This window comes from Cynocephalus volans, chromosome X (assembly GCF_027409185.1).
Source record: "Cynocephalus volans isolate mCynVol1 chromosome X, mCynVol1.pri, whole genome shotgun sequence".
Lineage (NCBI taxonomy): Eukaryota > Metazoa > Chordata > Mammalia > Dermoptera > Cynocephalidae > Cynocephalus > Cynocephalus volans.
The window spans coordinates 27,065,052-27,088,592 of NC_084478.1; the positions used below are offsets into that span (position 1 = coordinate 27,065,052).

Sequence of the window (23,541 nt, forward strand, 5' to 3'; positions counted from 1 at the left end):
CTAGACCAAGGTGCATCACTGACATTTCAGAATCGGGGAGCAGAGAAGATCCTAAGAACTTTCAAAGAGAAGAACGGTTTATATTTGAAGGATCAAAAGTCAGAATGGGTTTACACTTCAAAAATCTCAAGAAAAATGTATTTTCTATCTAGAATTCTATACTCAGCCAACCCTCAAAGGGATATAGAATATTTGTAGATGTTTTCAGACTTGCAAGATTTCAACAATTTTACCCACCATGCTTGGTTTCTCAGGAAACTACTGGATATATACTCCACCAAAATAAGAGAGTGAACGAAGAAATAAGAGATGAGATACAGAAAACAGGAGAGTCAACTCAGGAGACATGTCATGTCAAGGACCCCTCTGGGATGATAATGCAGGAAGATCCCAGGAAGAAAATTACAACCCAGACATGGAAGGCAACCAGGCCAGAACGGGCAGTGAACTTCAGAAACAAGCAAGTTGAGGGCTGTCATCACCATGCCCTCTTCCATTGTGCCATTTTTTTTAAACCTATTGAAACTATTCTAGAATGTGCTCCACCAAAACAAGGGAATAAATTGAGAAAGGGGAACATGCCAGATTCAGGAAACAGGAAATCCAGCTAAAGAGATGAGCCAAGGAAATTCCTAGGATGACAGGGATGTAACAGGCCAAGCATGCAATCAGCCCATATAAAATGAGGTGTGGACTCTAAGAAAAGTGGTGGAATTGAGAGATTCTCTGATATAATTGGCCTTGTGGAAATCTGTACTGTGAGGCCACTGGTAGGTATAGAAAGAGGGCAAGGCAAATGAAAACTATTAACTTTAGAAAAAACAAAAAGTAAAAATGGTAATATAATCATAGTATACTATACTGCTCAGTTGAGAATAATATTTGCATACATGCAATAATATAAAGTGTGAATATTGATTTAATTAAACTCTAATAAAACTTCCTCAGTAGGTTAGGGGACGTGAAGCAGAGGAGTGGTGATTTAAGACAGCTAAATCCTTACCCACAAAATAGAAAGTCAATAGGTACCAAATCAGATCAATGCATCATAAGATAGCAGTATACACGCATTCTTTTAGAAATATGGAAATATGTAAGTACCAGAAGAAACAGCTAAAACAGTTGAAAGTGGTCACCTCTAATTAGAAGGATGGAGGGGACATTTTGTTTTCTTCTAGAATTAAATATTACTGATCAAAGAAGATATCTAAACAGGCAGAAAAGAGTTAATAACATACATGGAATTTCGAAACCCTTTGCTTTTGCCATCAGGGAAAGAATGTCCTGAGTGGAGTGGACAGCACTGAAAACATAGCGGTCTTCTGTCTTCTTACAAAGAGGGGGCAGGTAGCACTTCAAAGACGTGCTTTGCAGAAGGTTGTTGATATACTGGTCAAATTCATCTTGGCTTTCTGTAATTGGACAAGCAACAACAACAACAAAAAAAAAAACAATGAAAACAAGCTGCAGAAATATCCTAAACACATAACACTGACTGTGTGTAGCATGCAGCACTGAGTAGATTTAGTGGAAGACAATGTTTAGATAGAGTTATCCGCACCTCCCATCCCAAAGAGTAAAAAGAAATTTACAGAGATAATGGAAGTGTGTATAAATTTATTGTTTGGAAAACTTCATCTCAGGAAAAGAAAACACAGGTCAAGATAGTGTTACACCACATCATCCCAAGATGAACTGAATAATATGTAAGACAATCTGAAGGACGGCAGCTCATGTCTGGCCTTTTTGATTTAATTTGTCATGAGCAAGCTAAGCCTTATGGAATTCCCAGCTCCAATCCCAACTACTATCTAAAAGTAAAAAACAGGTGACTTTAGCCTTGTTCAAATTGGGAAATGTTATATACATAGGGTTTCATCACCCATGATAACCAAAAAATCTGCTCTGACCTGGTCAGCTAAATTATAGTGCCTTGGGAGATCTGGAGTAAGTCAGTCTCACGTCCACCTATCCTGGAAAACATCAGAAGCAGACATAATGGCAACAGAAAGCCATAAAATCACCTAGAATGCTTCTTGTAACCCTTACCCTAGATCCCTGCAATGTAGGATGCAACCCAGTGACAATCCCAAATCTATAGGTCATGTACAACCAATAGGAGATCTGATGAAGTAATTAGGTGGGGCTGTACTCTCTCTCTCCTTTGACCCTTCCCCCTTCTCAGGATTATAAAATGCTAAGCTATGCTGGCCCTCTTAGGAATGCATTTCTCACGGTGACCTAACCTATGTGTTTTGTGGTTGCAATCGTCATACTGGCTCAATAAATCCTGCTGTATATGTTCAATCTCAGTTTCTTTTAGGTCAACACTCATATCCAGTCAAACCTAGGTTGTTCTACCATTCCTTTGAAAATTCAAGCAGTGTGTTTCTGTCTTCAGAATATATGTTGTGAAAAGTCCTCATTCCTAAAATTCTTTGTCCTTCTGGGTTTTAAAAAGCCCCATTTTAAGGGCATCATTTGTAGTTTAAGTTTTTAAAAGAACAGTTGTACTTCAAAAAGTTTGTGGAAAGATTTGTATTATCTTTTGATTCTATTTTTCCACGAACTTTTTGAAGTACCCTTGCAGATACAAGTTTGAGAAGTTTCTTTTTTTTGTTTTTGTTTGTTTTTATTTTTAGTTTAATTATCAGTCATTTTCTGTACTTGTCTTAGGGTAATTTTACCACAATGCCAACCAAAGTTTAAATAAATTCAAGGAACCACCCACGAAAGCATTCCAAGCCTTACCTTGATTACAGGTATCTTCTAAATATCCTCCCAAATCTGAATCACTATCAGGACTGAAGGTCCCTTCACTGGCATCATCAAACAACTTCTCGTCACAGTCTGGATCCAGGAAGGTCAGGTATGTGTAGAATGATGTGGTGAGAAATTCTGAAAGGTTCCCTAATTTTACCCTGCCAAGAAGACACTACGTCAGGGATACAGGGGGAGTGTGGACAAACTTCCTCTATGAATCATTAAGAGACTTTTCAACAACCAGGTGGCGCTTCTGCCAGAACCAATAAATACATTACTCTGCAGATTGCTCCATATAAGTAGTCAGCCAAGAAATTAAAACAAAAATTCAATAGCAAGCATGAAGTAAAAGCACACAGCATATTAAAAGCCAAATGAATCATGCTGATTTCATATTCCCAAACCCGATACAAATGCAAATCTATTTTACTGAAACAACCAAAAGTTTTACAAAATATAGTGAGTAAACCACTTTTCACCAGAACCAATCTATGTTTTTTTGCTTTTGCTTTTGTTGTTTGCCCTACAAGGACTGGACCAGAAGCCTCAATTCTCTGGGCACGCTTGTGCCATTATTTAGGAGTTCCTACCATGAAATGCAGTCACACAGGCATGGGGTGTTATGATGGAAGAGGCGAACGAAGTTCTCTCTAGAAGGAATTTGAGACTGTAGCAGATGCCCTATTACATTAAGCTGGGAAAGTTTCTACTGAAAACTGGGAGCCTGGGGTCCTGCTGCAGAGGCAGCAGCCTGGATGGAGTTCTGCAGGTCCACCCCAGGCAATGGGAGACCAGGATTTCCACCCTACAGAAGGAAACCTTAAAATGTTAAATCAGGAGGCAGAAAATAAGTGAGTGGAGTGGCTGAGATACAGGTTAAGGACTAAATTGAAGCATGCAGTGCAAATATATTCATAGGTTCTAGAGCTTCCAGGGGCACTCAGCTACAGCAAGTAGGATGGCCTGAGGGAAAGAAAAGCCTTCCCTGAAACAGAGTAAAAATGTCCCCCCACCCAGAGCCCTGGGGCCAGTTCTAAGGTGGCTGGGGAAAAGGAGGAGGCAGGCTGGAGGTGGAAAAGGCAATGGAAAGTTTTCCTCTGATGAAGGTGAAAGAAGTTGGGTTTATTAGGCTAAAGAGAGCTCAAAGGCAGAGAGCAGTCATTTAAAAAGCCTTGGTGATAGCAAGCTACCCCAAGTGGATTCAGGGCGTAAAGTCCAGCATGTAGTGTGAGTTCAGCTTTTTAAAAATCTCAGACCTAGAAGAAAAGCCAAAATGGGATTCAACTTTAATTATCAAGAACTGAGTAGGGAGCCTAGGCACTCCTGTTTCTTCTGTGGTTCTCTAACGGATGATGGATCCTTAACCAGCTCTATAAACAGGAGGCTGGGAGCTCTCCTGCAGCTTGGTGAGGGGTTATAGGCTGGGTCTGGATTCACGCAGAGTTTTGTTTTGTTTTTTCCTAACTGAAGCATAATTGATTACACGTATTTGTAGGGTACAAAGTTGACTATCAGTTGTGTACAGTATGTGATGGTCAAACCAGGATAGTTAGCTTATTCATTACTAGGATACATAATCATTCTTTGTGTCCGTTAACTAATTTCTCAATTTCTCATTAACCCCCCTCCCTTTCCCCCTTTCTACTTCTAGTAACCACAATTCTGTTCTTTCCTTCTTAAAGTTCAACGTATCATTGTGATTGCTGGTTCTTTCTTTCTCTCTCTCTTTGTTTACTTGTTTACTTATTAATTCAGCTCCCACTTATGAGTGAGGACGTGGTATTTCTCTTTCTGTGCTGGGTTGTTTCACTTAACATGATTTTCTCCAGGCTCATCCATGTTGCTGCAAATGGCAGAATTTCATTCTTTTTTATGGCTAAGTAGAATTCCATTGTGTATATATCCTAGAAAGGGTACTGTCTGCATTTCACTGAACTTGTTCCCTGAGCGGAGCTTTGAATCTTGCCTTGTGCCCTGGCTCTCTGAGCCTACAGTTCCTTGTCCATCAAACAGGAACACAGCCCACATCAGAAAGCGGGGTCTAAATGACACAAAATGGATGGTGCACTGTAAGCTCAGGGAACTGCAGATGGTACCCTTTCTATGATGATTAGACTTCCGTAAAAGAATTTATTTTGCAAAATGGTTAATTATGGTCCTGTGATATTTTCTCTCAGTTATGACACCATACACCAGGTGGTAACTTATCCAATCTGGAGGTAAAATGTACAAAAGTAAATGCAGACTGCACCTTTGGTGCCAGCCATGGAAATGTAGACAGCACAACACGGGGGACAATCTCACTGACACTCCCAAGAGGCCAGGAGAAGCTTGGATCGAGGGCCACTTCAAGTCTACAGCAAAACCAACCTCAGACAGCCTGCAAATTGCCCAAGGCTAGAGTTAGAAATACAGCGACTTAACCTTGAGGACATTATGCTAGGTGAAATGAGCCAGTCACAAAAAGACAAATATAGTCATGCACAGCATAGTGACATTTTGGTCAATGACGGCCAGACTGCAGGTGGTCCCGTAAGATTATAATGGAGCTGAAAAATTCCTATTGCCTAGTGATGTTATAGCCATTGCAAGGTCACATAGCACAGTGCATTACTCGGTAGGAGTCATAGGTATACTGTGTAGCCTAGGTGTGCAGTAGGCTGTACCTCTAGGTTTGTGTAAGTGCATTCTGTGATGTTCACCCAACGAAATCACCTAACGACGCATTTCTCAGAACGTATTTGTCATTAAGTGATGCATGATTGTATTATTGTATGACTCCACTTATCCGAGCTATCTAGAGTAGTCAAACTTATAGGGACAGAAAGAATGGTGGCTGCCAGGGTCTGGGGGGAGGAAGAAATGGGGAGCCCTTAAATGGGTACAGAGTTTCAGTTTTGCAAGAAGAGTACTGGAGATCTGTTGTACTTAGCACTACTGAAATGTACACTTAAAAATGCTTAAGATGGTAATGTTATATGTACTTTACCACGATTTAAAAACAATGATAGTGACTTTGCTGTAGTAGCAGGGTCCCTGGAGTGGGAGAATGTGAGAAGGTGTGACTTCAACTCCCCAACACTTTTAGCAACGGGCATCCCACCAGGGACCAAATAGAAGCCTCCCTGATCCTTCGAAAGGCCACACCAGGGCAGGCTGCACAGCGAGGTTCTCTTGGGGCCCTGCTGGCATATCCCAGGGGTTCAGGGAGTTGAGAGCAGAGCTACAGAGAAATCCTCTGCCTTGTGACAGTCAGAGGGCACAAAGATGGAAGGGATTTTCCTGGAGGGTGAGCCCACTATTCCTTAAGGCGCTTAATCATAAAACCTGGGAGCGTCTATTGTGTTCTGGGCCTGGAAACCAGAGTGGATGTCATTCCACTGAGGGTGAGAGGACAGTGATCTATGCAGGCCCATTCAGATACTCTGCTCTGAGGGCCACTGAGGGATCTGTCAGGTTCTGTGCATTATTTGTAAGGCGTTTGCACATTCCACTCAACAAGTGTTTTTTGAGACCTGCTGGATCCTAGGCACTGGCTGTTTTTTTCCATGTCTTTTAACAGAAACATACACAGCTCTCCACACAGGCTGTGTTCCAAGAAGAATGCTCCTTCAGAGAGACTTGACATATTCACCTCTCTGTGCCTGAAGCCCCCGGCACCCATCAAAGCTTAAAAGACACCAAATGAATGCTGTTTTAGAGATGATTCAAGTTTCACTCGGACTGGATCAGATAAGTTTTAACTTCCCACTCTAAAATTTCATGCTTATAGGTTCAGCAATTAATAAGAAAAATGGGAGAAGGACAGCAAAAGACTTTAAGAAAGGTCAATGCTACTCTTATTTAAAAAAAAAAAAATCACAAATTACCTAGCTCCGCCAAAATATCCATCCTCTAGTTTTCTAATTGTAGAAAGAACTGCAGAATGAATGTCTGAGCCATCATTTACTAAGGGGGAAAAACAGTGATGAATTAGTTTACTTAATCTAGAAATACTTTTTTTTTTTTCCTGGTATGCAGAAATGTTTTCATCAACACACTCTAATTAAAATACTTATGAGGGTTGGCTGGTTAGCTCAGTTGGTTACAGCACAGCCTTGTAACTACCAAGGTCAAGGGTTCAGATGCCTGAACCAGCCAATTGCCAAAAAAAAAAAACAAAAAAAAGAAAAAACCCAAAAAACCCACAAACTTATGGCACAGAAGATTCTTGACAAGAAACCAAACTGCTAAGAACCTACTTCAGTACTCAGCTCTGTCCCTGGAAACTGTTTTAAACATGGGGAAAAGGGCCCACACCACCCCTGGGGCAGGGACTCCCATATCCAATTTCCGGAGTTACGGAGCATGGTGTGGGTGATGGGGAAGGTGAGCGTGGGTCTGCCCGTCATCCGCCAGCAGGTGCACAGGTAGGCCAGCTCAATCCTCAGCATCTCCACCATCATCTCGTTGTCCAGGGCCAGGTAGAAGTGATGCTGGTCAGTGAACTGAAAGTCAGAACAGGCCAGGTCAAAGGCTGCTCTTCCTTTATCTCAAAACACCACTGGCTGCCACCCAGGGCAGCACTTATCTTGGAGTTCTGCTGCCAGGGAAGGGGCTCCAGAGCTGGCTTGAATCTACCTGACCATGGGCCTGCTCCCCTTGAGATCAGACAAATCAGTCTGTCCCCTGCCCAGGAGCCATCACCACATGAGTGCGGAAGGGAAAGGGGCACAGCTGGATTTATTTTCAGCTCCTCAGATGGGCATTTAAGCACCTTGCCCAACACTGCTATCTCTGAAAGCAAATCAATAACTCCTTAATCTCTACTCCTTCCAGGGCCACTGGGTTCGGAGATGCTTTCTAAGTGAGGGCACTCAGAGCAGGTGAGAGGTGGAAACTGTTTACCAGACTGATGGCCTGATTAATATCAACTAAAAGCACTGTTGCCTGATGTTGATGAAAATCCAATTGTTCTCCTGGCCTCTAGACTAGTGCATGCTCAGCTCTGGACTGAAATGTGTTACTGAGGGAAAGAATTCACAAGATCTGAGTGAGCACATGGGCTAGGATGAAAAAAAGCAGCTGGGGGCTGCTGACCTAAGACCCCAAGGCCAACCGTGTGCCCAGCACGCTGACAAAGTGATCCTACCATTGGTCTTTCTAGCTGCCCAATGGATGAAAAATGGTTGGCATGCACTTCCACAGGACTAGTTTTCTTTGGGAATAAAAACTGAAGATAAGGTTCATAATCAGTATATTTGGTGTCCCAGTAAGGGGGCTGGGGACTGAAAATCAGCCAGCTGTGTGTTACACAGAGGGTCTGACGACAGGCTACATAAGACTTGGGGATTATTGCAACTAGGGGCACGAGGACTGCCAGTCAAGTGACATGTCACTAGCAAGTTTCTAAAGCAGCATGAATTTCACTAATATTCATGATTGAAAGTGATGGCACACTTGATTCAAGTCAATCAACATTTATTGAGCACCTACTATGAGCAAAGTATTGTACTAGGTACTGGGTGTTATTTTATAAGTCTCCATCTGAACCTGTGTATGCAGAATTCTGCCATTTTCAAAGTAAAATAGCTTACCAGACAGAAAAGAGAACTTAATAAAAGGATGCTTGTTGATTTGCTACTGGCCAGCTCAGCTCACCTGGGGTGTAAAAGTAAAGATTTGATTCCTAATCACATATAGTTTAGAGGTTCCAAGGACGCCAATGTGCCGATAAGGTCGCCCACTCAATTTCATATTCTTATTTCGTCCTGTTTGAAAAATAAAAGAGAAGTTGGAGTTACATGAAACACAGTCACAAGTAATCTGAGCAACTTAGGTTGAGGCTGGGCTTATTTTTATGTTGGACAACCCACTTTGGAGTTTGGTTTTTCTTTTTCTTTTTTTGGTGGCTGGCTGGCTGGTACAGGGATCTAAACCCTTGACCTCGGTGGTACCAGTACCATGTTCTCTCAAGTGAGCTAACTGGCCAGCCACCAAACTCCAGCTGAATATAAAAACAAATCCCATCCCCCTTCTTCCTGTGCAAGTCAATGAACAGCATCTGGTTCAATCCATATGGAATAAAACTATTGAAAGGACTTTATTAACATTTACTTTTAATGTATGTAGTATTGAGCCATATACTAAACAAAGTCAGGTTCTAGAAAAAGTAAAGAGAACCCCCTCCCATTTTAATGGGTAAATAGGCATTTTCTGATACTACAGATAAAAATTATAAACATTATCAAGACACAAACGACTCTTCTAATTGTGAATTTTCAAAGGTGGCTCCTTATTTAACCACAGTGCTGGCAAACTGCATGGCCTACTTCTGGCGGGACCTACCGAACAGGCGTGAGAAGAGCGTGCTCATTCACCCACTGGAACCACCTGCTTTAGAGCTTCTCCCAATTCTTTACACCTTACATATATCGCAGTCTCCCTCAGACCCACACCTAGAACAGAGGTGTCCCCTTGCCAAAAATGCTTACATGTCCCCAAACCTACCAAGCTTGGCATATATGTGACTAAGAATCCGGCCTGGCTGGACTCGAATAGGATGAATGTCCGCGATGCTCTGGACGTTTACCCCATGCTTCCTCAGCAACTCCTTAATGTGGTTGTTCTCTGCCAGAACAGCGACTGTGAACAAGAAGAACGCAGACTGGGCCTCAGAGTGGGCCTCTCGCCCCTCACCCTGACAGGCGCTACTGGTGGCTCTCTCTTGTCCTGCCAATGACACGTACCTTAGCATGCTCTCCAGGCACTGGCCATGATCATCCTGCTGCTCTTCCTGGTTCTCTCTGTCCTTGCCACCCCTCAACTCCCGTGACACATATTTATCCAGTGCCCTCAACATGCAAGGCAGTCTCATAAGAGACTTCTAGAAATTGTCTTCAATAGGTCCCAAGCCAAATTACCCCATCTCGAATATATCCTGCCTCCCTCTGGGTCTGCGTTTGTTCTAGACCTGTCCTGTGCCATTTCACCAGGGTCAGGAGTGGAAATGGCTCCGCTCAGGAGATGCCAGAAGCCTGTGCCCCTGCTCCCAAAGGGCAGGGAAGAGAAGAGCAATCTAGTGGAGTCTGCTCGCAGGGGATACTCTGACTGAGGAGGCAAGAGGGAGGTGACATCTGCCCCTCCAGAGAAAGGAAATGGGGCCTGCTAGTGGGGATACTGGTAGAAGTGGGGGCAGTCTGGCCCACCCAGAACCACAGCACTGGGCCCTGCTGGTGGGGAAGAGCCAGCCCAGAGCTGGCCTGGGCTCCATCTCCATGGGGTGAGGCTGGGCACTTGGCTTACCTATAGGCAGGAAGCTCAGAGTGCCTGGGACTTGGGGGTGGGCCTATGGGGGAGGGAGACCTTCACCTGGGGTCACATTAGGGATCAACTAGGCCACATCTGCTGTACTGGTACTGCCGGCCTTTAGGAGAAGGGACAGTGATTTGACAAAGGGAAAGAGTCTGGGGACAGGATGGGAGAAGGGGAGTACAGCCAGAGAAAGCGGTTGGTGCCATGCTTGGCTGCAGCAGAGCCTTCTGCAGGGAACTGGAGGGGTTGGGGCTGTACTCAAGCCAGAAGAAATGGCTCAGTCCCACCACTATACCCACAGGCTGGCAGGGCCTGAATGTACAATACATATAAATACCACTGAGAGCTAAATGTCGCCTCCTTATATTTCCATTGCAGTTTGTGTTTTAAAAGTATTTTAATATCCATGATCTCATCTGATCTTCATAACAAGCCCGGAAGGCAGCCTTCCATGCTTCACTGGCTGCTTACTGAACCAGGACTGACACCTAACCCCCAAGGCCCCCAGCAGATGGGAACATTAGCCATGCAGTACTGGGCAGGTGGTATCCCCTAACATCTGTCTCTTCTGAAGCTTTCAATGACATGCCATAATCTACATTTATCCAAACCACACAGTGGCCACTCTCTGGAGGAGTAACCCTTTTCAAGAAGTGGTTTGGATTGAGATCTGGGAACCTCACAATCCAATCCAGCCGTATGTGGGTAAGTTTCTGAAACTGAACTTCTCTGACTCTGTGCCAGACCCTCTGATAATTTCTATTCTGTTCTATTCTATTCTATTAAACAAACAAACAAAAAATGCTGGTCAGGACCCATCAGAGTGTCCCAACCTGCAGCTGGGAAAGCAGTCTTGTAGATTTAAGGTACTAAGCTCAGGGACCATGGAGTCCAGCTGATCAGTCTCCCTGGAAGTCACAGAGGGGTTGGCACCTCCAGCAGTCAGCTCTGGGTCCTTGAGTGAGCAGGTGAACCTCCAAGCCTCACATGTAAGATGGAGATACAATCACAATCGTCTCAGAATGTCGTGCTGGTTAGGTGTGTCTGGTGTTGGGACTGGCACGCAGTACTGACTGGGTAAGGACTGCAGCTCATCTCATTGTGGCACAAGTGCGTGTGGTGTAATGTGCCAGCGGCCACGAGGAGGAATGCTTTTCATTTGCTCAATCGTTTCTTTCCCTGTATGTGCATACATGTCGATCAACACAGAAACTACAAGAATGACCTGAGCCTTGTCCTGAAGAAGTGCACAGTCTGATGTAGGGGCAGTAATGTATATGCCTTATTATATAATGTGCTATGACATTAGATGGTCTATGAGGCACGAAAAATGCTGTGGTGCTGCTGAGAGGTCCTCTGTGAGTGGGAAGGTAGGAGGAGGGATCGGTGTGCTCCAAGAGCCTGTCCCAGTGCGAGCCCAGTTCACTTCTACGCTACCTGAGGCACAGACAGGTAGAGCCATGCGGCCCTGGCTGGCGTCCACCTCTCTGGAAGAGGAGCTGGCTAGAGAGGAGGGAGAGAGGGGAATGGATGCCCCTCGCTTGGTTCTAAGTTTTCACCAGGCTCATACTCTATCTTCTGAAGAACAACAGTAACGGAAAATGGTGCTCAGTGAAACATTTGTGCCCCAGTTGCAATCAAGGTTTGGATCAAAGAAAACAATTGCTTTGTAGAAAGTAAATTTGTGGTGGGGAAGGATGTCATTGCCTTTGGGAGCTACTGAGTTATATCAGGTATTTCACGGATCTGCTATATGCTAAAGCATATGCACAGACACACTTTTTTTTATTATTAAATAAGAAACTAGGGAACAATTTGAATTAAAAATAACATTGGTTTTACAAAGTTAAATATGAATAGTAAACACGCTCACAAACCTTGTACTACAACATCAGGTTTGACTGAAGTGGAAAATCTTCTATTTAAGGGATCAATTTCACCAGTGGCAAGGAATCCCTATGAAAAGAGGAGCATTAACACTATGAAATATTGATTAACTAAAATTTCACCTTAAACCTAAGTTTGAAAATGAAATATTTGGGGGCTCAAAATGCTCAGTATTTTTTCTTCATATTTTTCAAGTTGATCGCTATTTTCTCTGTAACAAAGCAGACCATTCATATTACCACTGACAAATGTGTCACACTTTTGGCACTTGGCTCACCAGAGGTAGTCAAATCAACAGCAGCAGGTTGTGTGAATGAAGAGAATGGTAACAGAGGCTCCCTGAGCTCTTCCTATGTGTCAGGTGCCGAGCCAAGCCTCTGCATGTGTACTGTCACGTTCAGGCCTCCTAACTGGTAGACGCTATCAGCATCACCATTTTACAGGTGGGAAAACTGAGGTCATGCACCTAAGCGAAGTGGCAAAGCCGGATGTGGCCCAGAGCTGACTATTCTGAAACACAAAGCTCCCTCCCCTTGCAAAGTGTGCTCTTTGGACATGCATCTCCTCACACTTTCTATAAAGGATCTGCGCCCCAAGAGAGGGGATCAAGATATTCTGGGAGTTCTGAGGAGAAACTGGGCCCGATGCAGGGCCAAGATGAAGGCCTTTTTTTGGAGAGGAGGAAGCAGGGAGCGGAATTACTCGTTTCCCATCTCACTGACACAGAAATCAGAGCTGGAAGGTATCACAGAGATGATTGAGTCCAACCTCTTCACTTTACAGATGAGAAAACTGAGGCCCAGAGAGGTTAAGGGACCTGCCCAAAGTCACAGAGCTAGTCAGAGATGGGGCTGGCTTTCCAAAGGAGATATATGCATTTTTCTCTACTAATAAAGATGAAGTGTAAAACACAATCCCTACCCCCGAGGACATGCCCACGGAACAGGGGAGACTAGGCATATCCACGAAACAACTGCTCCACCTGAGCAACTATAGCTCTTGAGGGCTGCTTCTCAATACCTTAATTTGGTCTTCTTGTGCGCACTAGGAACCCAGCGGCATGCTGACCCACTGCCCCCTGCCCCATCTCTAGAGCCTGGCAGAACACACAGGCTGGGCCAGTTTCAGAGGCTGGTGACCCCTGGCTCTCCTCCCTGGGCTCCTTTCCCCACACCCCTCTCCAGGGGTCCAGAGTGCTCAGTCACTCACTAGGACTGAGGGATTCATTTTGAGGTGGCTTCAAAAGCATTTGCATTTTAAAACAAAAGCTGGGAGCAAGTAAATGGTTACTTAACAAGAAGAAATGCGTCAAGAGGCTGTAGACTTTCTGTGGGGGGCAGGGGGCGTGTTGTGGGGTGTCAGAGGAAACAGCTGACACAAAATTCACCACAGCAAATCTGGCTTCTTCATGGAGAGAGATCTGTAGAATCCTTCTGCTTCTTGTGCCTAGGACCGGGGCAGGGGCGGCTTGAAGCCAATCTAGTAATTTCCCAAATCCTGGATCTTCCAGGATCAGATGTGCTAGTCCTTGCCGAGAAGCTTCTAGCTCCCGATGACCATCAACTCAAACAGGTACGAACCACAAACCAGGAATGCTGGCAGGAGGGGACAGGGAGTGCTGGGCGTGCAGCTGACCCTGACCTGATTTCACGTAAATATGGACACACAGGCCTGGAGCCAACACAGTCCAGTTGACTTTAAAGGCACGAAGATGCAAACCACATTCACACCCACACCCTGCGGAGAGCCCCTGTGCTCCTCCGGGGTCCCTGCCCCTCCAGTCAGGTGGTTTCCAGCCTGGAAGCCACTAAGCCCCTACCTCTGCCAACAGCGAGCTGAGGATATACAGGGACTGGCCCCACAGATGGGGCAGCTTCCCCAGAGGAACTCTGTCCACTGTGTGAGGATTCTTGTACTCTTCATCGACCTGGCAAAGAGAAGAACCCAATGTCAGCAGGCAGAGAGTAAAAAGGCCACTGGCACCTCACATGAGAGGGGAGCATGATGAAGATTTACAAGATAGTACTCATCCTCCAGAACACTTGTGCACAAGCTGGGAGAGGCCAGGGAGGTGAGCCCCTGTCTCGGGCCACATGGCTACGAGCAGCAGAGGTGGAACTCAGATCCAGGCTGGCTCTAGGCCAGTGCTCTTCCTACCAGCACACTCAAGGTGACAGGCACTGGAAGCCTGGGCTTCCTGCCTTGTGCACAGCTCTGGGCAACCAGCAGCTCCACAGCACAGGCTTACATCTGGAGGTATTCTGGGTGAAATGATCTAAAACAGTAGTCTCTAGTTGCAGCAGCACAGGCTTCACCAGATGCCAAGTCGGGTTTCTGCTATCCCACCCCCAGGGGTTCATAAACTGTATGCCTATGCAAGAAAATCACCAGAAGGCGGCACTAGTTATATAGACCACTAACCCTCCACATCCGGGCCTCAAAAAGCTGACTCTGTTGGGGGCTTGTGTCTCATGCAAAAAAGCTCCAGGGCTCTTTCTGATTCACCCTGCTGGATACACATTGTAAGTTAGTCTGCAGCTGTCCCTGTTTCTAAACCCCCTGCTGACCTTTGAGTTTCCAGTCATTACAACATGGGTTGGGGGTAGTGTCAGTGACCACTTTTTTCCTCCAGAAAACATAAGTCAATGGAAGGAAATAGGAAACACTTATCCTTCTCCAAAGGGGAATATCACAGCATGAGGGGAGTCATTCTCTGCTTGTGGATCAATCAAATATATTTAGTAAAATTAAAAAATTTTTTCAGTAGTAGAAAACATTAAGAAAACCTTAAGTGGGGCCGAGCCCGTGGCGCACTCAGGAGAGTGCGGCGCTGGGAGCGCAGCGACGCTCCCGCTGCGGGTTCGGATCCTATATAGGAATGGCCCGTGCACTCACTGGCTAAGTACCGGTCACGAAAAAGACAAAAAAAAAAAAAAAAAAAAAAAAACCTTAAGTGCATAAACTGGATGGAATTAAATATCACTAGTAATCACATAATCAAATAGGATAATAGCATGGAAGGAGATTCTCTAAAATGTCATAATGGTTATCTTTGGGTCATAGGATTAGAGATAAATATTTTTTTCTTTCTACAGAATCCTGGATGTTTTATAGTGTACAGGATTACTTTTACAATCAGATAGCACATTACAGTTATTTGAAATATAAGTGGTGTTAAGAAAGATCTAGAATCGAGACAGACTAGGGCTAGGCCTGTGAACCAAACTGACTCCATTTTCTCTGCAGAGGACACTTTTGTTACTTTTCCACTCCTCAGTCATGAGACCCCCCGGGGCTCATGATTACTCTATGGCCTGCTATGATAAAATAAAATGAGATAAGAGGGGAACAGATATTCACTGAGTTGCAAAAGCCCTTCTCCAAGGCTTTTTAAAATGTAACTGTTAGCTTTGTTTAAAACCTTATTACCTACCCATTCTTTCTTTTCCTCTAATTGTAAAAATTAAGTCACAGATTAACCTTAAAACCCCTTTAGGTGTTCCCTCATGTGCACAAAGCTTCAAGGTGACCACTACACTGACCCTCTTGGGGTGATGATAATGAACACCACCACCATCTTAGATCTACTGAGCAAGAGCAAGGACTGAAGCCCTAACTGAGCATGCACCCATGACGCAACCAGGAAGAACAGAATGGACCATCTCCAGAGGTGGAGAATGATGACGCTGGCCTGGATCCCTTAACCCTTTGCCCTGTAAAGGACCCTGAACAGCTCCCCTCGGGGGGGGGGGGGGGCTAGCTTCTCTGTAGCTACCTCCCTTATGAATAAGTCTACCTCCTCTTTGAATAAAGTGTTGCTTACTTTACTGCTGGGTGCATTGTTCATTTCTATGACTTTGGGACCCATAAGCCTAACTCAGTAGCATAATGAGAAATATTCGATGCCAAGAGCAGAAAGCAGACAAGATGTCTGGGTCAAAAGACAGCCTCCCTATGCCCTCCTCCTGTCCATGGGCTGGCTCCTGCCTACATGGTGGTGGCATCCCTCTGCACCCACAACCCCATTCTGGTCCTTTTGCTTGCTCGCAGGTCCTCACGTGCACCAGGCCTTTGCTCCTGCAGCTACTTTCCATCCTACTGACAAGCTCTTTGGCCTGCAAGCTTGCGGTGACAGACCTGGCATGGCAACCGCCTTTGTGCCCCAGGGCCTAGCCTGGTACTTGGCACACAGCAGCTGCTCAATGCACATCTGCTGGGCACACTTTCATTAGTCACCAGCTGTCCAGTGGAGGCCCTAGGGCTGGTGGTGCTTGCCAAGTGCATCCCATGAGGAAATGAGTGAGGCCACAATCCAAGCCACAGCCACCCTGGCCTGGCTATGGCCGCTCGAGGCCCTTGTTCTCATTTGCACAAAGGTACTGTGGCAGCCCTGTCTGCAGGACTCCTTCCCAGTGGTATCTACACGTTACTGATGTGACTGAGGAACCTTTCCAGGTGTCATCTGGAAGGAGCCAACATAAAATGTGGTCAGTGCAAAATAGGGTCCAAAATTGGGGCCTCGCACACAAGAGTAAACATGCTTAACAAAGCAGGATGTTGTCATGACCAATAGAAACCCAAAGGTCAGTGTGGAGTTTAAAAGAGAGAAAGGTGCAGCCAGCTCTGCTCATCAGAATGAAAAGTGTAGCTTGTAGCACCCGGCATTTACTACAGTTGGTAAATGTACCTTTAGGCAGAGCAGGGATGGTTATCCTCTACCATGAAATACGTAAAATACCCCTGAAGTCATTTATCTTCCCTTGCTCTGCTTCCAGGTTCCAATCACCTCCCACTACTAATTTTGTTTTGCCAAATGCCTCAGTACTGGAAAAGGGGCAAGCTGAATAGGGGATATGAACTTGTAGTTGCTGGAAAGTCACCCGGCCCCCACCCACACACCCACACACCCACATCACACATAATAAAATGAATACATTTGCAGGAGATGTAGGTTTATGACACTTTGTAAACAGCCTCGGCAGTCTCCATGGCCTGATCTGTGGGAAGACCAGGTCTTATGCAAAGGCTTGCCCTTAACTCTGAAACAAAATCAGCCTGAGAGAGCTAGGATGATGTGAGCTGTATGATCATGCTGGGATGAGGGGACATCAAGATTCTAGTGCTCAGGGCCAAAGGTCCAGGTTGGTGGGGTGAAGTGAGACCACCAGGAAGGATACAGCCACCTCAAGGGGCTGCCGAGGGGATCTGGGAGTGAACCGACTGGCTGGATGGGCTGTTACAAATGCAGAAGAATTAAATGCTCCTAGCAATGGAAAATTCTACTTCTCACAGAAACTCAACTGCTTTCTTTGATTTTCTTGTTCATTTAATTGATTCAATTATCTAATACATAATAGTCCCTTCTAGATTAAATAAGGTCCAAAGTAATATAAGGTGGTACCATTTTTGCCTTAAGGATCAAGTATCAGACTTCTTTAAAATTTTTTTTCTAGGCAAAAGTGGAGGGTAGTCCACTATACACTGCCTTTGGAAGCCCAGAGAGAGCATCCACTGGGTAGATATTTCCTTTACCTGGAAATGCACCACCCATTTGAAGGCAGTGTGTAGTTGTGGGGAGCCCTGAACCTGAGGTCTAGTCCCAGAGCGGAGCCTAGCGCTTGTGAGTTTTAACAGGTTCCATAGGCTCTCTGAGCTGAGGCAGATATTTTCAAAGACCCCTGCCGTGCCCTTGACTATGTGCGTGTGGGCCCGATTCAACCACACAACACCTAGACCGATGTTACTGCATAACAGGCTTCTGTTGGGTTACAACCTCCTCCAGGCACTGTTAAGTTACAACCTCCTGCAGGCTCTATCAATTTTGGGGTGAGCATGGCTCTCTGAAGGCCTTTTCATCCCACAAATGCAATAATGAAGATTCGAAGCATCAGATACACCCGAGGGACAACAGCCTTGAATTGAGAATTCTTTTCTTCTAAACACGAGGCACTTACAGGGAAATCTTCCTGCTAGGATCTACAGGTCTATCATGACCCAACTGAGGGAAGTGGATAGAATAAAACTATCTTTTTGGAACTGGACAGTTTCTCTCTTCCTGGTGTACAATGGCTTTTAACTGATTACAGTCATGCACCACATAATGACATTTTGGTCAATGACCGACCACACATACAACAGTGGTCAGAGCAATAGGCTATACTACATAGCCTAGGTGTGCAGTAGGCTGTACCATCTAAGTTTGTGTAAGTGCACTCTATGATGTTTACACAATGACGAGATCACCTAACGACACATTTCTCAGAACGCATGCCTATCATTAAGCGATGCATGACTGTACTCAAACTCTAGCTTGGGAACTGCTTGAATCAAAGGAAGAGATTCTCAACTATCCCTATACATCGGGGTTCTTATGCTGCGGAAATGTGGAAGAACATGGTGCCCAAGTGTTTTGTGCTCTTTAGAGTTCCTTCTGCCTGGGGTTGGAGGAGGGAAGAGTATATTCTGAAGGTCTTCAACTGCCACTTCCCTGGGACACCCATGGTCAAGCACGTTCCATGAGTTTTTCCAAAGCCATAACTCCTCGTGATCGACAGGAACACTACTTGAGGCATTAAAAACCACTTCTCCTGGAGAAAAAGTGTTCGTGAGGTCTAAAAGGGGGATGAAGAATACCAAAAGGTCAAGCATCACCTCACTTAGCTCTAGATAAGCAGCGTAAAGGGCCCTGGTTCCCCCGTTACCTTGTTAGGCGGGATGGCGTAGAGCTCTGGCACCAGGCGGATCCCGTTCTTGCCTCTGATTAATATTCCCTCCAGGGCCTCTCGGTACTCTTGGACCTGAAAAATAGGCTCATTGCCAAAGGTATGAAAGAGGTCTGGGTGCTAATGCTTCAACGGCAGTGCAACATAGAAAAACAACTCTCTTGGCAAGAGATCAGACACAGGCAAAGAAAGGTGCAAACACCTTCGGTTGGAAGAGTGCTGGAGGAACTCTGGCTGACAGCAAACATTAGGAGGAGCTGAACACAATTGGATGTCCCCCCCCCACTGTGTCTAAGCTCAGCCCCAGCTGTCTAGCTTCTGGGGAAAGGGACAGGGCACACCATCACGCAGTAGCCATTTCTTCCTCAGAATTCCCAGAGGACTCACATCTACACCGTGGATCAGATATCTTTCCCTTGCTGTCTTTAGCCCATAATTTAAATATGTCACTCTTAACGTCTCACATATTCACATTTTATCGCACCAACTAGATTCTAAACTTCTTGGGGTGGAGACCATATCTTAAGCTGCGCATCCCATTTCCACCTATCAGTATTTTCCACTGAAAAGGCACGCATTCAAACATTTAAAAGGAAATGTGTGTACCATGATCCCTGCACACCAATTCTTAGGATGTATCACTTGGTATAATAAAAGCTGTTAAGCAAACATTTCCATTAAATTTAAAGGCAGTGATAAAAAACAATGTATTAAAAGGGAAAAGAAGGAAGGGAAAAAGCCCTGTTGGGAAAATAGAATAGTTTAATCAGGGCCCCTCACCTTGGTCCGGTTGGGGATGGTGCGGCACAATCTTTGTAAGCAAATTGTGTGTGTCTGGGTGGAGTTAGTGTGCCTGCGTGGCACCACAGTTTGGCTGGCATCTGCCTCAGGCGCCTGCCGTGCGTGTCCATGCTCTCCAACCTACAGCTTCCAAGGACCTGTTTGCTGGTTACCTAGCCCATAGACCTGTGTGTGAGGGGTCTGGTGACCCAGCCTGGCATGTGAGGGGTCTGGGGACCCAGCTTGGCATGTGAAGGGTTTGTGACCCAGTCTGTGAATGGGGTTGAGGGGTCTGTGAGCTCCAGACCCAGCCCTAGCTCGACAATTGGCGTCATTGGCAGGATTACGAGCAAGTAAAAGAGCTTGACAATTGGCCCAGCTGGCAGGATTATGGGCAGGTAAAAGAGCATGACAAGACCATGACCAGCCATCCAGCTATTTAACACATTTCTTCTTTGGAGAGCCTAGTTAAAAGTCTTCCAGATCTCATTTTCTTTTTGTTTTCAATTGATGGATGGCAAAGCATGACCACAAATGTATCATTTTTAAAATGTTACTGAGCAACAAGTAGGAGTGAGATTCCGGGAGGCTTACCAAACAAGACACTAAGCACAGTCATTTTTCTCTCCTTAGCTCCCTTGCCCCCATAATTGTTAAGCCTATTCATAACTGAAATTCAAAGTCAATTCTTTTGAGATCTTTCAATTCTGGGATAAAAAGACAGAAAACATAAGAGCCAAGATAATCAGTAAAGCTGAAAAGTATCAACAATGGGTGGACATTAACATTTGAAGCCCCTCGGCATTCCTGAGCAATGGAGCTTTCAAAAGCTGAAAGGAATCTTACATTGCTCATCCCGTGCCCTCTTCCCCAACCATGTGATCAGGATGGGTTGAAAAGATGGCAAAGTGGCTGAATCGTTCACAGAAGCTTCACAAGCACAGGTATGTTCTGCTCAACAAAGTATGCTCAGGGCTCAGTGCAGTGCATGGCAACAAGCAGAAGCTAAGGAAATAGGTCTTGAACAAATTAGCGTTGCATTAGCAAATACCTACTGAGCACTTACTATAAGAAGAGACACTTAACAGTGAACCAAGTGAAGGAGGGAGGGGGGGCTGGGAAAGAAAAGAATGACCTAGGCATTTAAGAAGAGGGGAGAGAGAGCATGGCCTGTTCAAAGGACTGAAAGGATTACAGTGCACTTGGATCACAGAACTCAAGAAAGGAAATCAGAAAGAAGTTAGGCTAAAGTGGTGAAAACAAGGACTGGATCATATGGAACCCTACAAAACACACGAAATGCTTGTACTTCGTCCCAAAAGCAGTCAGAAAGCCATGAAAAGCTTTGAAGCAAGGCAGTAGCACAATCTAATTTGCCTTTTAATAAGATCACTCTGGCATGGGTGTGGAGGATGGAAACAGCAGGGAGCAAGGCTGGAGGTTGGGAGACCAGTTAGGAGGCTGTTAACACGAAATGAGATTAATTTGAGAGCAGGCCTAAGCTAGAGTTAAAGACAGCAAAACATTGGTTGACCTGGAAAGAGCAACAGCAGCAACAAAACCTGTCTGTGATGTAGACTGTTCTTTGGTGGTCCTTTATGAACCATGCCTCCTGGTACTCATGCCCCTTGAATATGAGCTGCCCCTTTAACCAACAGAATTAGATGAGAGTGACACTTTGCTAATTCCAGGCCTAAGACTTAAGAAAGTTTGGCAGCTTCTGCTTTTGCATTTTGGGGGAAGACGACCACAGACTACAATGCTGTGAGAAGCCCAAGCTGGCCACATGGAGGAAAGCCAAGGTCCCAGCCAACAGACCTGCTGAGTTCCCATCAATTGACAGACAGCATCAATTCACTGGCCATGCAAGTGAGGTCATCTTGGAAGGAGGTTCTCCAAGACCCATGGAACTGCCTCAACTGACACCTGGTGAAGCAGAGACAATCTGTCTCTGCTAGGCCCTACCCAAATTGCAGAATTGTAAGTGAATAAATAAAATAATTGTTGCTTTAATTCACTGGTTTTTTTTGTTCCTTTTCTTTGGTGGCCAGCCAGTAGGGGAATCTGAACTCTTGACCTCGGTGTTATTAGCACCACACTCTAACCAACTGAGCTAACTGGCCAGCCATAATTCACTAAGTTTAGGGAAAATTTGTTAAGTGGCAACAGATAACCAAAACAGTGACCTAAATTCTTGCATAACTACGTTCTAATAATAATCAGCACACCAGTGCTCACCTGAACGGCATCACCGTTGAAGACTCCATCTATTATGAAATACGTCCAGAACACAGGCCACTCACATTCAATGTTTTCAAAGAGCTTGAGTTCAGCAGGGTCGTAATGCAATCGGTTTGGGTCCTAGAATCAAACACATAAAACTTTTTAAAGATAATGCCACACTACATACACCATGCCATTGTGCCTCACTGGGTTTCCCTTTGCTTGTCTTACTTAATGCAGCTTTGAGGTTGGTATGATTAAGATTCTACTATAACGGGGAGATGCTATTTGGGGCAGTTTCCCATGGTAAAATTTCAGAAAGTAAATCAGAAATATACACAAGACTCCTTGGTAGTTTATTATACTAAAGCTTCCTATATCTCTAACAGATAAACAGCAATTTGCCTTACCACTGTGGCTGGCAGACAATCTGTTTTATTTATATTTGTATTAGTCACTGTGGCAAAGAAACCCAAGGAGGAGGCCACGGTTGGTCTTTAAAAAAATGTGTGAGCCACAGAACTGTTTGTCTTTGTCTACGAGCTGGTTTTAAACTACCAGCTTGCTGTGCTCCTGATGATCTTACTATTCTATTGCCTAACTCCAGGCTTGCTGACTCCAAAATTAATACTTCCCTTTCCAATATTCCAACATATAATTATAATCAATAGAGGGAGAACAACACAGTGGCAACTTAGATATGAAGCAGTTAAAGAACCATAAGAAACAATATTTAAATACAACCTCTCTTGGAGTTTTATAACCATCTCGAAGGAAGCGACAGCATCCATAACGTCCCTAATAAGATAAAGAAATGAAGTACATTTGATGAAATTGGAAGAATTTCTTTGCCTTTTTATTTCAATTCAAGTCAGCCCTTCACCCTCTCTCCCATGAAGCTTTTAGTAATAAAATTTTTACCAGATGCTCTTTGCTATCAGTATAAAGTTATTTTTTAAGTAAGAAGCAAAGTAAATTCAGGTTTGATTGGTACTTGGAAGTGAATGCCAAAACATTCCACTGGAGTATCAGGACTCAAGAATAATTAAAGAGAGTTCATCGAATGACTATTCTTTCATTCTGATTTACTGTATCACATAAGGATGCAAAGGCACCCCCTCACTATTTGGAGAAGCCACCAAGACAGATACTTGTACTGTTTGCTCCTACTTGAAAGACTGGAAAGCTAAAAGGATATTCCCTAGACCCTGGGCAGTTAGGCTTCTGCTGGCCAGATGCATCCCTGCAAGGCTTGGGGTGGGAGGAAGGATAGGGCTTCCTGCGCTTAGGACCTTTGCTGCTGGCTTTCCTGCTGCAGGCTCCAGTATTCCTCTCTAGCTTCCTGGGTGCCAAGAAAGGAGTGTGTAGGGGCAGCACTCTCTCAGTGTGACCCGCCAATCACTGAATGGCAGCTTTGGGTGTCCATTTTCCAGTTTCTTCAGTGTGTGGGGGCTGCTGCAGCAGACGTTGCTCTAGCATAGGCCAGGTCGGACTGGCAACCACGTTCCTAGGGGCCAGCTCCGCAGTGTGCTGGGCCTCGTCCCAGGAGGCTCAGCATAGCCCTGCTCCTCCTGCAAGCCTGTCACTCCCTGCATTAACTCCCTACTTCAGCTTCCTAGAGAGGCTCTTTTTTCTCCACTGAACCCTGACTAACACTGCTGCCTTCTTTTGGGAATATGATCGGAGACCCTTAGCTCCTGTGTTTCCAAGGGACAGAAGCATTTTTCACTGAATCTAAGTAGGACAATCAACATGCAGATTTCAGCTTAAGAAACTTAGAGTCTGATAATTTTACTGATAATTTCTGTTGGCTGTATTTAATAACATTCTCAGTTACTAATAACGTTCTCAGTATTTAATAACATTTTCAGTT

At 44.9% G+C, this 23,541-nt stretch overlaps 1 protein-coding gene across 1 annotated transcript in view; it reads right to left on the minus strand.

The window, feature by feature from the left end:
• PHKA2 (phosphorylase kinase regulatory subunit alpha 2) overlaps positions 1–23,541 on the minus strand; it is a 70,426-nt gene that overhangs the window by 18,980 nt on the left and 27,905 nt on the right. The window contains exons 9-19 of the mRNA XM_063083189.1: positions 22,413–22,466; positions 21,684–21,806; positions 18,645–18,740; positions 13,763–13,870; positions 11,934–12,012; positions 9,253–9,387; positions 8,404–8,513; positions 7,106–7,250; positions 6,633–6,711; positions 2,752–2,921; positions 1,239–1,412 (exon numbers count right to left, since the gene is read on the minus strand). Coding sequence (XP_062939259.1) covers positions 1,239–1,412; positions 2,752–2,921; positions 6,633–6,711; positions 7,106–7,250; positions 8,404–8,513; positions 9,253–9,387; positions 11,934–12,012; positions 13,763–13,870; positions 18,645–18,740; positions 21,684–21,806; positions 22,413–22,466 — 1,273 coding nt within the window. The remainder of the gene's footprint in view (positions 1–1,238; positions 1,413–2,751; positions 2,922–6,632; positions 6,712–7,105; positions 7,251–8,403; positions 8,514–9,252; positions 9,388–11,933; positions 12,013–13,762; positions 13,871–18,644; positions 18,741–21,683; positions 21,807–22,412; positions 22,467–23,541) is intronic.